This window comes from Phialemonium atrogriseum (genome assembly GCF_030411735.1).
Source record: "Phialemonium atrogriseum strain 8032-3 unplaced genomic scaffold QBC33scaffold_18, whole genome shotgun sequence".
Lineage (NCBI taxonomy): Eukaryota > Fungi > Ascomycota > Sordariomycetes > Cephalothecales > Cephalothecaceae > Phialemonium > Phialemonium atrogriseum.
Window position 1 is genome coordinate 59114 of NW_026848155.1, and position 12590 is coordinate 71703.

The 12590-nt window shown below is 56.4% G+C and overlaps 6 protein-coding genes across 6 annotated transcripts; 3 read left to right on the forward strand and 3 right to left on the reverse strand.

The window, feature by feature from the left end:
- Window positions 1–345: 345 nt before the first annotated feature.
- QBC33DRAFT_590152 (kinesin motor domain-containing protein) lies at window positions 346–2788 on the forward strand. The gene is made up of 4 exons (XM_060431608.1): window positions 346–826; window positions 913–1177; window positions 1277–1959; window positions 2111–2788. Exons 1-4 carry the CDS (start codon window positions 569–571, stop codon window positions 2750–2752), a joined length of 1848 nt encoding a protein of 615 aa, XP_060281811.1. The 5' UTR covers window positions 346–568; the 3' UTR covers window positions 2753–2788.
- Window positions 2539–4453, reverse strand: QBC33DRAFT_543312 (FAD/NAD(P)-binding domain-containing protein). Its single transcript, XM_060428363.1, has one exon. It carries the CDS (start codon window positions 4210–4212, stop codon window positions 2929–2931), a length of 1284 nt encoding a protein of 427 aa, XP_060281812.1. The 5' UTR covers window positions 4213–4453; the 3' UTR covers window positions 2539–2928.
- Window positions 4454–5055: 602 nt separating this feature from the next.
- QBC33DRAFT_579352 (uncharacterized protein) lies at window positions 5056–7429 on the forward strand (the record flags this gene model as incomplete). The annotated part of the gene is made up of 9 exons (XM_060431127.1): window positions 5056–5716; window positions 5859–5962; window positions 6027–6197; window positions 6253–6349; window positions 6415–6486; window positions 6547–6585; window positions 6693–6943; window positions 7012–7240; window positions 7314–7429. 9 exons carry the CDS (start codon window positions 5056–5058, stop codon window positions 7427–7429), a joined length of 1740 nt encoding a protein of 579 aa, XP_060281813.1.
- Window positions 7430–7626: 197 nt separating this feature from the next.
- Window positions 7627–8669, forward strand: QBC33DRAFT_124783 (uncharacterized protein). The gene is made up of 2 exons (XM_060422012.1): window positions 7627–7962; window positions 8033–8669. The coding sequence occupies exons 1-2, from the start codon at window positions 7707–7709 to the stop codon at window positions 8569–8571; spliced, it is 795 nt and encodes a 264-aa protein (XP_060281814.1). The 5' UTR covers window positions 7627–7706; the 3' UTR covers window positions 8572–8669.
- A 525-nt stretch (window positions 8670–9194) lies between these two features.
- On the reverse strand, window positions 9195–10627 carry QBC33DRAFT_543323 (putative transcriptional protein). The gene has a single exon (XM_060428364.1). The coding sequence runs from the start codon at window positions 10427–10429 to the stop codon at window positions 9650–9652; it is 780 nt and encodes a 259-aa protein (XP_060281815.1). The 5' UTR covers window positions 10430–10627; the 3' UTR covers window positions 9195–9649.
- Window positions 10628–10633: 6 nt separating this feature from the next.
- QBC33DRAFT_124738 (uncharacterized protein) lies at window positions 10634–12273 on the reverse strand. The gene is made up of 4 exons (XM_060422011.1): window positions 12022–12273; window positions 11761–11958; window positions 11491–11695; window positions 10634–11399 (listed from the first exon to the last, which is right to left on the reverse strand). The coding sequence occupies exons 1-4, from the start codon at window positions 12180–12182 to the stop codon at window positions 11073–11075; spliced, it is 891 nt and encodes a 296-aa protein (XP_060281816.1). The 5' UTR covers window positions 12183–12273; the 3' UTR covers window positions 10634–11072.
- Window positions 12274–12590: the final 317 nt, after the last annotated feature.

Here is a 12590-nt window from a genome sequence, read left to right on the forward strand (position 1 = left end):
AATGACCACATTTTTTGTCTGATTTTAACTTTTAACGAAAATTAAAAAATGGTGGGGTTGTATTTAACCCCCTGAGGCCAAACACCCCCCCCCCCCCCCCCCCCCCCCAAATGGCCACGTACTCAACGCCGTACTCTGCACGGAGCTCAACCTAGACTGCTGACATGGGAACAGTATCTTATCTCGATTCCACTTCAGCAGAACGATGCCAGGGGAGCCGCCCCTTTTCCTGAGTGGGAATCCTTGGTGGAGCAAATCACTACAATGGCGTTTAGGCAGCCTTATTCTTGCCTGATTTTATTGGTGAACAAGTGCTAGGGGCGCTAAGATTCCCAATTTCATTAGGCTAGTTTAGCGACTAGCCTGGGTTGGCTTGTGCTCAAAACAGTTGCCTGGTTAATTAGCCGCTTGTTTTGAATGTTTGATCCCTAGGAATTAGGCAAACACTTTCCAGCCCCGGTTGACGAGGGACACAAGGTGGAATAAAGTCTTGACTCTTCGCCTTTCGATATTTCTCCCCATTGCTATCCACATAGCTACTTCTACTTTTGGGTCTCAATGATTCATCATGGACCAGTTTCTCCTCGACAATGTCTCTCAGTACCAGTCTCTTGTGAGCGCGTTCAAGCCCACGACCGGGACTGGCCAGGGAAAACAAGATACGACTACGAATCCAGACATTGTTGTTAGCACCCGAATTAGACCAGTCTTGGCCGAAGAGTCCTCTGCCGGGCTCGTCTCGGGAGTGTTCCCCCGCAAGGGTGCAAATGGCGTCGTGGATGTCCATGAGCTCCGGAAGACGGTGAAAGGGCAGCCAGCATTGAACGTAAGGGCCGACATGATTCCACTCCTCAATAACCCTAATTTCTCAAACTGGAATTGACGCTCTCTCTCTGTGTGTGCTCTTGACAGTCTGCAACCTTCGATGTTGACCAGGCATTCGGGCCAGAGGACAGCACTGAGAAGGTGTTTGAGGCTCTTGTCCAGCCTCTGGTTCCCTGGGTGTGGAGTGGAGGAATTGGCATCATGTTCGCTTACGGACAGACCGGGTCGGGCAAGACGTTCACCGTGAGCGGCCTTGAAGAGCTCATTGCCGAGGCATTGATGGACGGCGGTCTTGAGGGGCAACGGAAAGTAAACGTTTCCATTATTGAGCTGGCAGGCAATTCCGCGTACGGTAAGGTGTCAATGTTTCCATCACTCCCCCCCCCTTGCCACCTCCTCCCATCGTCAGTCATAGCTGCAGTCACCCACCCTAGCTAACTTCCGCTTCGAGACCTCCTCAACTCCCGCAAGCCCATCTCAATCCTCGAGGACTCATTTGGCACCACCCAGCTCGCCGGAGCACTGGAGCACCACATCACCAGCAAGGCGGCGCTCCTCGCCGTCATCGAGGAGGCGGCCACGTTCCGGCGGACGGCGCCGACGCAGAAGAACGACACCTCCTCGCGGAGCCACGCCATCTGCCGCATCCGCATCGAGAACCCGACGATCCCGTCGGCCGAGGACGGCTTCCTGTACGTCATCGACCTCGCCGGCTCCGAGGCGGCCCGCGACGTCAGCGCCCACGGCGCCGACCGCATGCGCGAGACGCGCGAGATCAACACCAGCCTGTCGGTGCTCAAGGACTGCATCCGCGGCCGCGCGGCCGCGGACCCGCTCCTCTTCTCGGGGACCACGGCGGCGGCCGGGGGGAAGAGGCCGCACGTGCCCTTCCGCCAGAGCGCGCTGACCAAGGTGCTCAAGCCCGTCTTCGACCCGGCGGGCCTGCGGAGCTGCAGGACCGTCGTGCTCGCCTGCGTGAACCCGTGCCTCGCCGACGTCGCCGCCACCAAGAACACTCTGCGCTACGCCAAGCTGCTGCGCGTCGCCACGCCGCGGGCCGCGCAGCTCGAGTACCACCCCGCCGTGCCGGTGACGTGGTCGAACGAGCAGGCCCGGAGGTGGATCGACAAGAACGCAAGTTCCCTTTTCCTCCCCTTTTCTCTCCCCTTTTCTCTCCCCTTTTCTCTCCCCTTTTCTCTCCCCCGCCCCCGTGAACCAACCGGGCCCCCATAGTGCATACAGTATACAAGTCCATCAGCTAACCCCCCACCCCCCCAAAATCCAGTCCGGCAACCCCCCCATCCCATCCGCCACCCTCGCCCCGACCGAGTCCGGCATCCAGCTCCTGCGCCTCCCGGCGGCCGAGTTCCTGACGCGCTGCCTCGCCTCGGCGCCCGACCCCGAGCGCGCCGCCGCCTTCCGGTCCAAGCTCTGGCAGCTGCACGTCGACTCGCAGCAGCGCCACTGGCACCATCGTCAGCCCGCCGCCGCCGCGGTGCGCAACGACCGCGTGCCGGCGGACGGGCAGTCGTCGAGCCGCGACCCGTTCCAGGCGGAGGCGGAGGGAGACGACAAGGAGGAGGTGGTGCCGTTCCGGAAGCGCATCCGGCCAGGAATGGTGGTGCGGTGGGAGCCGCCGGCAAAATTCCCGATGAGGCTGCCGGGGAAGCAGAATATGGTCGTCGTGCTGTGTCCGGTGTCGGCTGTTGGGGCGAGGGTGCGGGATGTGCTGGGGAAGGAGGTGGTGAGGGAGGCGGGGGAGGCGGGGGAGGGGAGATACCTGTGCGCCATGGTGCTGCCGAGTGTCGCGCCCGAGTCGTATGAGCTGGCTTTGTGGCGGCAGGTTGTGGTGGATGTGGAGGCGATGGAGGCCGAGGTGCTGCTTGAGTACGATGTCGCTACGCGGTACTACTTCATGGCTGTGTGAAGTTTCCGATCGTATGATCGGATGTTGATATCTGTCATCTGACACAGCCATGGTCACCCAGACAAGGAAGTATTGCATTTTGAGTTTTACAGTTTTGCTTACAACAAGAGCCTCTATGCAGACAATCGCTGTCACTGTCTATTTCAACCCCCCCTCCACCCCCCATCTGGGTTGTCTCACAGGCGTGCCTTAGGGTCAGCCAGGCCCGCAACGACGTCGTTGTATCTCGCATACGTGTCGGCCTCCTGGTCAAAGTTGAGCAGCCAGGGTTCCCTGATCAGGTGCAGCGACTCGGGGTTCTTCCAGATGTGGTCCCACCTGGCCTTGTGCCACCTCTCCCTCGTCTTGGGCCCCATGGCCTGCGCCCGGTGCACCCTGTCGTAGCGGATCTTCTCGTACGCCCGCACGGCGAGGGGCGCCTTGGCCCTACCGCTCAGCTCCAGGCAGACGGCGAGGGCCGAGCCGTCCTCGATCGACTGGCTGGCGCCCTGTATGGATGTCGGGAGGAATGGATGGGCGGCGTCGCCGATCAGGGCGATGCGGGCCTTAGGGGAGATGAAGGTCGGCAGCGGGTCCCGGTACACCAGCTTGTGGTCGATGAGGCGGCCCGTCGGCGGCGTGGCCATGACGATCTCCCGGACCACGGGCGACCAGCCCTCGAGATACTTGATGGCCTCTTCCGCCTTGCCCGGGAACTGCCAGCTCTCGTCGACGTTGCCGTCGTCCCTGTGCGTGAAGACCCAATTGAACTCGGTGCCGTTCTTGAGCGACGACGTCAGGAAGTGGATGTCCGGCCCGATGTAGCCCACGTGCGTGTCGCCGTTTTCCACGAGGTGCTTGATTGCGGGGTTCTTGGCCACGACTTCGCCCGGGTACCAGGACCGGTACACGGCATAGCCAGACGACTTGGGGTTGTCGTCAAAGCCCAGCACGATCCTCCTCCCGCGCGACCGCACGCCCTCAGCGGCGACGACGACGTCGGCGTCGATATTCTGCCCATTCGCCACAACGCCGGCCCCGTCGTCAGACTCAAAGTAGTCAGTCACGCGCTGGCCCAGGCGGATGTCGATGCCGCGGGCCTTAGCGTGGTTGTAGATGATGGAGTGCAGCTCCCCGCGGTGGCCATTGATCCGGCGGCCCCAGACCCTCTCGTCGGCGAACGACTGGCGCGTCACGAACTTGCCCTCCCAGTGGTGCAGGTCCAGCCAGGTCGTCTGGCGCGCCACTTTCTCCATGGCCTCGACCACGCCCGGCCACCGCTCAAACGCCTTGGTGCCGTTGGGGTCGAAGCTGATGATGTCGCCCGTCCGCGTGATCTCCTCGATCGCGTCCACCTTCTCCAGCAGCGTCACCGAGTGGCCCTTGCGGTCGCACTCGATCGCCGCCGCGAGGCCCGCAAACCCGGCCCCGACGACGAGCACCCTGATCCCTGACGGGGGAAGCTTGGGGAACTCGGGCATGGCTGCTCCGTTTGTCCTTGTCCCTTTGTGTTTTGTTCTTTTGTTACTAGAAGAACAAGAAATATTATCGAACAATATACTAGATCACCAGATCATTACGTCGACCGAAAAAGGCTAACCTCTCCTCCCCCCTCCCTCCTCGCGTTTACGGCGGCGACGGCTGGTTCTGGAAATATCGGCGCATGCAAGGTAGGCTGACGCTGGAATTGTCGGGTGTGCGACCCCGCTCCAACGCCTGTGCACCACCTTCCGGCAGATGAGTCTGCGTGGGCCGTCCTACCCACTTTGGGGACGGCGACTTGTTCCTGCGCGAATTCCGGTCACCGGACTCGGCATTTGCTGGACGCCATCTGGGCACTCATGTATGATCACGATGAGAATAGACTCGAATGTCGGCACTCCAAGTGAAGTCATTAGAAGAATATGCACAGAAGCCCCTTCTTATATTGATCTCTCACAATGCGCCGAAATACGATGTTGATTGGCCACCATTGAGTGAGATGAGTTGCAGATGACTTTCTTCGTAGGCCGCGTCGAGATACCAAAAGAGAATCATTCCCTCATGAGAAGTTCAAGGCCCAAGAAAGTCGCGACGATCCCGAGAATTAGGACTGGGGGGATGTGTCCCAAGTCCCGGTGCGGGGATGAATGATGTTAATGCCATTTCCCCAGGCAACCCCGTGGGGAACACGACGAGCTAACACCACAACGGCGGATTTAAGTGGGCTTACGTTGTAGAGGAGTGGAGGCAGAACTGCGATATAGTTGACATGACCCCGGCCGGAGGCTGGTCCATCGCCAAGACGAAGAGACCCCATCGAGGTGGAAGAGAACCAGCCAGCCATGTCCGTCCTCGAGAAACTCCCCTGTTCCTTGCCGAACACGCCCGTGCCAGAGGACATCGATGTGTCGGGCGTTGCAAAGGGGTTTGAGCGGATCTTGCAAGATCTGAATTCGTCCAACCTGACCACAAATGCCATCTGGAGAGATGTCTTCGCCTTGACAGGTTCCACCCGAACGTTCTATTTGGCGGACACAGTCTCGGAAAAATGGACCTCGTTGACAAGACTGTTGGAATGTGGTGCTTTCGAATACAAACAAGGCTCGGCGAAGACTATGCGAATGGGGGATGAATCAGCCTGGGTTGAAGCCCGATACACTTTTGAGGTGATAGCCAAACCTGCAAGGACTTGCACTGCAATGCTATCTCTGGTCCTAGAAGCCGGCGAGTGGAAGATCTGGGTCATTCGCACGATTCTTGATCAGCTGAGAGGCCATCCGAATGTCGACCGTCTAAACCCAGACCCAACATCCATTGCAGCAGGTCAGTCAGCAGCTGGCAGCACGAGCGAAGCCAACAATTTCGAATGCGCCATTATCGGAGCAGGCCAGGCAGGCCTCAGTGTCGCGGGAAGACTGAAAGCCCTCGGGGTTTCGTACGTTGTTTTGGAGAAGAACCAAGCGGTCGGTGATAACTGGCGGCTACGATACGAGTCAACGAAGCGTAAGTCTGAACCTGATCTTTTTAGGTTTTGGTTGCTCACATACAAACAGTGCATACCACAAGGGATTCATGTGAGTCGAGAATCCAAGCCTACGCCAACGCTGGCACCAACGCAAAGAGACTGATCTCAGACACCACCCAGCACACCTACCTTTCGATCGGACGTTTCCGGATCACTACCCAGTCTTCCTAACCAAATATGACCTCGCCAAGGGCTACAGTGACTGGGCTGGAAAGTTTGGCATTGTAAGCCTCCGGCGAGCGCCATTTGCCCATCGTCAAAACAAAGCTTACCATTTTTCTCTTTCAGAATGTTTGGCTTGGGACAACCCTCCAGTCCGGGCAATGGCACGCCGACCAGAAAGTGTGGGACTTGAGGCTATTACGAAATGGAAAAGAGACAGCTGTCAAAGCTACACATGTCGTAATGGCGGTGGGCGCAGGGGGTCAGATCCCCGTGATGCCCACATATCCCGGAGCTGTGCGTTCACTAAGACTGCTGGCGTCCCAATCCATGCTGACTGAGAGAATGGCAGGACAAATTCCGCGGCGTTATATTGCACTCGGGCGAGTACGACTCCGCCGGGGCATGGAAAGGGAAGAACGGCATTGTGGTCGGCACGGCTAATACAGGTGAGTGATCTGGCCTTCCAAGAGGGAAGAGAGGATGTATCCGTATTTCTGATCCTGCAAGACAGCGCACGACGTTGCCGACGATATGCTAGAGGCCGGCCTGAGTTCCGTAACGATGGTCCAGCGGTCGCCGACTTGTAGGTCATGGGGCTTTGACTGAAATTCGTGCGTACTTTTGCTGAAAGAAAGATGCTTAGATGTACTTCCATGTGAATACTTCCTGAAGATAACCGAAGGTAAGACCCTCATCAGCAGTGCGAGGGAGGCTGGATGGCGACAGCGAGTTGTAGCTTTCGCGCACCAAGGAGGGAGTTCGGATCCGTTAACAGTCGATCTTCATCAGATACCTACAACACCACTTCCGACACCGACAATTCCGATATGATGAGCTTGACGGGTCCACTGGCTGTAGCTCGGCTCATGAGCAACATTGCGCTGAATGGAATGGCACGTGCCGAGCCAGATCGGTTCGACGCACTGGAAAAGGCCGGTTTCAGGGTCATCCGCTACGGGGATATCATATACCAACTCTTTGAGCGATTCGGAGGCCACTATATGGACGTCGGGGCATCAGCAAAGATTGCCAAGGGATTGGTGAGTAAACCGCTAATCAAATCCGTAATTACTCTTTTGTCTGGCAACACTCTAACACACCACAATAGATCAAGATCAAATCGGATGCTCTACCCACTTCCTACACCGAGGACGGCCTGCTCTTCGATGACGGGACGGAGCTCAAGGCCGATGCGATCGTCCATGCGACCGGATTCGTTGGCAACTTGAGGGACGTCGTCCGTGACATTTTTGGCGACGAGGTCTCTGCCCGCGTGGAGGACTTTTGGGGCCTCGATTCGGAGGGGGAAATCAAAGGCGCTTTCAAGGCCTCAGGACGTAAGTTCAAGAGCCCAGCCAACCCGTTAACCATCCGTGAGGCTGATCAAAATCGCTCGTTCCCCACCATCAGAACCGCAGCTTTGGTTCCACGGCGGGCCATGTGGCCATGCGCGCTACTTCTCTCGTTTCGTGGCATTACAGATCCGTGCTGAACTGGATGGTGTTCCTTTGCTAGGCAGAAATTAACTCCTGCAGAGCCTTCCGCTGTTGGGAGACAGGATGCGCCTTGGCCAACAAAATAGGGTTCTAGAGAGGCAAAGAGTTTGGGAAACCTTCTCCTCCATACAAATCATGTTTTTCAAGAGAAAATAAGGTGGTTGCCTCATAGCTGCGGATAAAAGAGGAGCCATGTCCGAGTAGGTAGGATGGATGCACACCCGACATCACCACAACCCAGAAATCATACTTCAAACTCAGTAACCTATTCCCCCAGTATCACTGAAGCGTCAAACAATCAAATTCCATGTCACAAAAAGCCTGTCCCAACGGGGCTGCTAATAGCCTTGAATGGCCCTCACAAGACACTGCCATATCCAAGATGGATCAATGTAAATCACAGATTGTTGGCTGTTTTGATTATCTCAAATTCAGTCTTATTGCCATATTTATTGGAGAGCTAACAAGTATTGTGTGCTTAGTTATCCTCTACGAGTCCTGGCTAGCGTTTTCCATCTTCATTTCTGTTGCCTGGCGTTCTCGCCTTGATGTGAGGAAAATAAGTGAGTACTCTAGAAGCAATCCCAATTCTAGATTTGAGAGCACAAACTGACAAGATCCTTTCCATCTTAGGAGGCCTTTGGTTTGGCATGGTTGCTGCCAACTCCGCCCTGCTTCTTTACAAAGGCACAAGGATTGGACAAGACAAACAGCAAATTCGAACATTTATGTTTCCCTGGGCTATTCAGTTCTTTGTTGCCTTCCTCTGCGGGATGGTATCTTTACAGACATTGGACGGTGAGCGTGGAGGTTCAGCAAGCAAGGGAGAATCAGCAGGCAAGGACAAGTCTTTGGCTGTACCGCAGAAAAGGGATCTCAAGATGTGTTTGACTCGCCTCATCCCTGCCTCTATCCTTCTGCTCAGCCTAGGGCTGGCAGCAACCATTGGCACGAGCAGCGCCATTAGCGCGAACAGCGCCGTCATCATCTACGGTTCGTTTGGCGGCTTCTCCGCCTACTACATCTGCAGGCGCCTCAACGTCCCAGATTGCGAGGTACTGGCCTTGGTCGTTGCCTCGGGAACCATGGCCGTCTTCACCTTGCTGAACCGGGCCGGTGCCGTCAGTGTCTCCCGCCGCGACGGGGGGAAACCACACGATGCACATGTTTGACTTCTTCCACAAGTACCTTGAAGACAACGGCGAGGGCCACGTCCACCTGCCGCACGACATGTTGGAGGACCGCAACGAGACCAACATCCACAGTCGCCTTACCAAACGGGCTTCTGCTCCGGGTTTCAAGTTGTCTTACACGACTCGTCTTCATACCCAGCTCACCAAGTCTCATCAGGCCAATCTGACTACCGCCTTAGCTCACTGGTGGGCCAACGCTGCTGACGAGAGCGACCTCCATGAAATGATTGGTTTCGTCAAGACCGATCATGATGCCAACTTCTACTACCGACTCATTCCTGAGAACTCCAACTTTGGGCTCAACTACGAATTTGTTGACTCGTGCGGTCAGATGGGCCAGTTTCTCTAAGGTCTTGGAAGGAGCAAGCGTGCGTGGGCAGTGTAGCAACGCATGGCCATGCGTTGACCGGACTTTGTCATTAGTACGCGCCTGGGCCGGGCTGAGACGCAGTTTTGTATTCCAATCCATAGAAAGAGGTATCCATGGTGGTGGTTAAGCTGGACCAACGAGTGCTAGATTACAGCCATGACTGCACGAGTGCTGGATCGGAAATGGAGAGGGGCGGCGCAAGTGGAGGGGAGAAAATTGAGAATGACAAACTGTTATTTTCTCAAAGTGGCAGTGATGATACAAATCTTGGGGGATTCTGAGGCAACTCCCGACTCTCGTCTACACCTTTGAATTCACATGTCCATTTGTACCCTCGCGTCAAATAACTACCAAAAGCCGAGTCCGAGACGTCGTTGGCCCGCCACTTTAGGTTCCGGCGATTCCCTTGGGGCTCCTAGTTGGCGAGGCTTCTACGTCGTGAGCCTTAGGATTTGTAGGAACCTGACGGGCGATGGCCACGCGGTCTTCGATGCACATGTCAAGCATGGCTGCAGTGGGGTCGCCCCTCTCCGCCTGCCACACGCCGAGAATATGGCCGATATTGGGGCATTTCGTGCACCTGTAGGGGAAGACGGGGAAGATAGTAGAATCTACTGATCCAATAACCACGCTGCTAATCAATTCCTCAACCAATCCATGGCTACCACTTCTCGGGGCCGTACCATCTCAAGGTTCCTTCGCCCCCGTCCCTTTCGACTCGCTGCGCTGCTGGACGAGCATGGACGTCTGCCGGCCCACGTCGGACTCCAAGTTCCAAAGGCCCTGAATGACACCTTCCCTATCCCCCTTACTCATCTCCTGGCTCATCTTAAATTTCCCCTCCAACCGGTCAATCGTGATCTCGATCCCGATGATGTTCTTCCTCAGCAGATCGACATACCGCTCGGGCGCTTCCGAGACCTTCCACGGCGGCGGCCTATCACCGACGCCCGTGTAGCCCATGATAGACGTCTCGCAGTGGTCGGAGAGGTCGTCGGCCTGCGTGGCGAGGAACGACATCGTCTCCTCGGCCTTGGAGTCGAAGTAGATCTTGGCCTTGCCATAGACCTGCGCAGCCGCGTAGTTCCAGGTGCCCACGACCTTGCCCGTGGTGGGCTTCGTCTCGACGTAGAACTTTGGCGTGATGTAGTGTTCGGCCGGAGACGAAAACAGCACCAGTACCTCCTCCTCGAGAACCTGTGTCGCCCCGGCGGCGTCGGCCCGGGTGAGCGACTCGATCATGGCTTTGCTCTGCGGGTTCTGTCTGGCTAGGTGCCCTCGCAGCCGGCCCAGCTCGGTTTCGCTCGTCTCATCCTCGACATCGAGCACGAACGGAATGTGAGTTGATTGAAGCAAGGGGTATGAATCAGAACGGATAGCGGTCGTCAGGATTCCGAGAGGGTTATCCCTGATGAGTTGACGCAGGACTGGAATGCTGGATTCCTTGTGAACCGATCGGAGATGCATGGTGAAGTTGGTGCGGTCGCGTTGCCTGTGAATCAAGACCAGCGAGTCGTGAGTCGTTGAGATGTGAGCCTGAAGTAGTTCCCAGTTTTATTTGGCGCTGACTGATCCAGGTATTTCTCACAACCACATTGGCTTATATAAACCCACCCTAGGTACATTCGCCAAGGCGAAAGGGCGCGCGACGATACAAGTTACACCGATTTAGTCAGGTTTAACTTGATGTGGACGGGACTCCAATAATTGGATCCGGCTCACACATTTTCACAACTCGAGTCTACGCCCTGTCTCCAGCCTTCTGTATCCACACGGGTCGTTGTCAACACTCTTAGTGGAAACCCATTAATTATGTGAGATGGCCACGGTTCAAACAGTGCTATCATTCCCCCACTCTCCTATCAACCAGCGAAACAATATTCACGAACACCGCAACGTCAGCGGCAACCCAAGGCTGATATCTTTACTTGGAGGGAAAAAAGGTAGATCTGTGGAGCTGCTGCTATGCTTCATTTAATCACAAGCTAACGCAAAGCCGCATTACAATCTCTTACTTGATCATCCCCAACCCCCTACCAGGACGCAAGTCCTCCCTCAATCATCCCCATTCCACAGTTGCCATGCCGGACCACACACGTCCGTCGCCCAATTAGTAGTCATAAAACACCAGCGCCCTAACCTCAATACTCTCCCTCGGGTCCTTGTCCTCCTCGGCGGGGTCCGTGAACGCCGAGTGCGGCACTCGCCTGGCGCGCCCGTCCTTGAGCGAGTCGAAGCACTTGATCAGCGTCACCTCGGCGGGGCTCTGGCCGTACTTGAAGTACCAGCGGTGGGCCGGGTTCGCCTTGACCTCGTACGTCTCGCCGCTGCGGGTTGGGTAGATGAGCGGCGAGGCCACGAGGTCCGACTCCAGGACCGAGTGCGCGTCCGCCACCGCGAGGGGGTCCTTGTAGATCGTCTTGATCGGCCGCCAGACCTGCCATGGGAGACTGTCAGTTGCGATGCAGGCGTGGAGGGCGGATTGTTACACTATTGAAAGGGGGCTGGGGTTGGGGTTTCTCTCCTACGTTGATGATCTGGAACCGCTTGCGGAGAAGCTCGTCGGCTTCGTCCGGTAGGTGGAAGGGGACTCTGCTCTCGGACGCGGAATACGACTGGTCGATGTGGACGCGGCGGACCGGGCCCCGAAGCTGGAATTCCTGCGGATCACGCTTGTCATTCGTGTTGCGGCGGATGGTGTGGTCGAAGATGAAGATGCGGACGGCTCCGGTTCTGCCGAAATATTTTAGTGACTGCCTGCCATGGGGAGGGGGAGGAGATATTCGAGGGCTGCTCACGCGTCCTTCAACAGTTGCTCGGTTTCAGGGTAGTATTCGGCCTTGATCTTCTCGTCGTCGTCAAATTTCTTCTCCTTGCTCTCGTGTCGGTAGATCTGGAAGCCGTGGCTGTCAAGGGTGTAGTTGCTCTCGTCGCCACTGATATCGGTGACAATCACCTCCGTTGCGACAGTCGGACGCTTGAAAGTCTCTGGCTTGCTGGTTGATGGTATCTTAGCACCGCGTCGTCACAGAGCATGGCATCTACAAAGCAGCACCTACCCAGCGTACGACGGGGCTGGAGGCGTCCCATCGCCAGGATCATCATAATAATTCAAGACAGTTGCAACATTATGCTTCGCCGGTTTGACTTCGGCAGCACGTGGCTCGACGAATGTACCCGGCCCGGTAGCAGGGGAATGCTGTACTGCCGCAGTCGCCATGTTTCTGGATGTTGAGTTCGAGGCAACACCTGGAGCGCCCGTTTTGACTTTTTATTCTACACAAAAGCTTTATATACTTGCCCGTCTTGAACCTTGATGGCGTGCGGGGTCGGGTTTGTCAGACTCGATATCCATTTGATTGACGGTGAGCACGCAATGATTTCTGAGAAGCATGCCATGCCACTAATTTGTCAGCCAACGTTTTCCTGGGCAGACAAAGGAGCTCGATCTCGAGGATCTTTGGTGGGACGATGATGTCTTCGCGCCAATCATCCGGGCTTCCGACGGCCAACGTGCTGGTTCAGGGACCGAGAATACGATTGTGGGAGCGCATGTGCATCTGACATTACCAAGCGGCTCACGATTCTCCATTGCCACTTTTGTCAGCGGGGAACGGTTGCTCCGGCT

Coding starts and splice junctions, on each gene's coding strand:
- QBC33DRAFT_124738 (XM_060422011.1), bottom strand. CDS start 12,182: ATGGCGACTGCGGCAGTACAGCATTCCCCTGCTACCGGGCCGGGTACA. Junction 11,959..12,021: donor CCAGCCCCGTCGTACGCTGG/GTAGGTGCTGCT, acceptor ACCATCAACCAG/CAAGCCAGAGACTTTCAAGC. Junction 11,400..11,490: donor AGCGGTTCCAGATCATCAAC/GTAGGAGAGAAA, acceptor CTCCCATGGCAG/GTCTGGCGGCCGATCAAGAC.
- QBC33DRAFT_124783 (XM_060422012.1), top strand. CDS start 7,707: ATGTCACAAAAAGCCTGTCCCAACGGGGCTGCTAATAGCCTTGAATGG. Junction 7,963..8,032: donor CCTTGATGTGAGGAAAATAA/GTGAGTACTCTA, acceptor TTTCCATCTTAG/GAGGCCTTTGGTTTGGCATG.
- QBC33DRAFT_590152 (XM_060431608.1), top strand. CDS start 569: ATGGACCAGTTTCTCCTCGACAATGTCTCTCAGTACCAGTCTCTTGTG. Junction 1,178..1,276: donor GGCAGGCAATTCCGCGTACG/GTAAGGTGTCAA, acceptor TTCCGCTTCGAG/ACCTCCTCAACTCCCGCAAG. Junction 1,960..2,110: donor GGAGGTGGATCGACAAGAAC/GCAAGTTCCCTT, acceptor CCCAAAATCCAG/TCCGGCAACCCCCCCATCCC.
- QBC33DRAFT_543312 (XM_060428363.1), bottom strand. CDS start 4,212: ATGCCCGAGTTCCCCAAGCTTCCCCCGTCAGGGATCAGGGTGCTCGTC.
- QBC33DRAFT_543323 (XM_060428364.1), bottom strand. CDS start 10,429: ATGCATCTCCGATCGGTTCACAAGGAATCCAGCATTCCAGTCCTGCGT.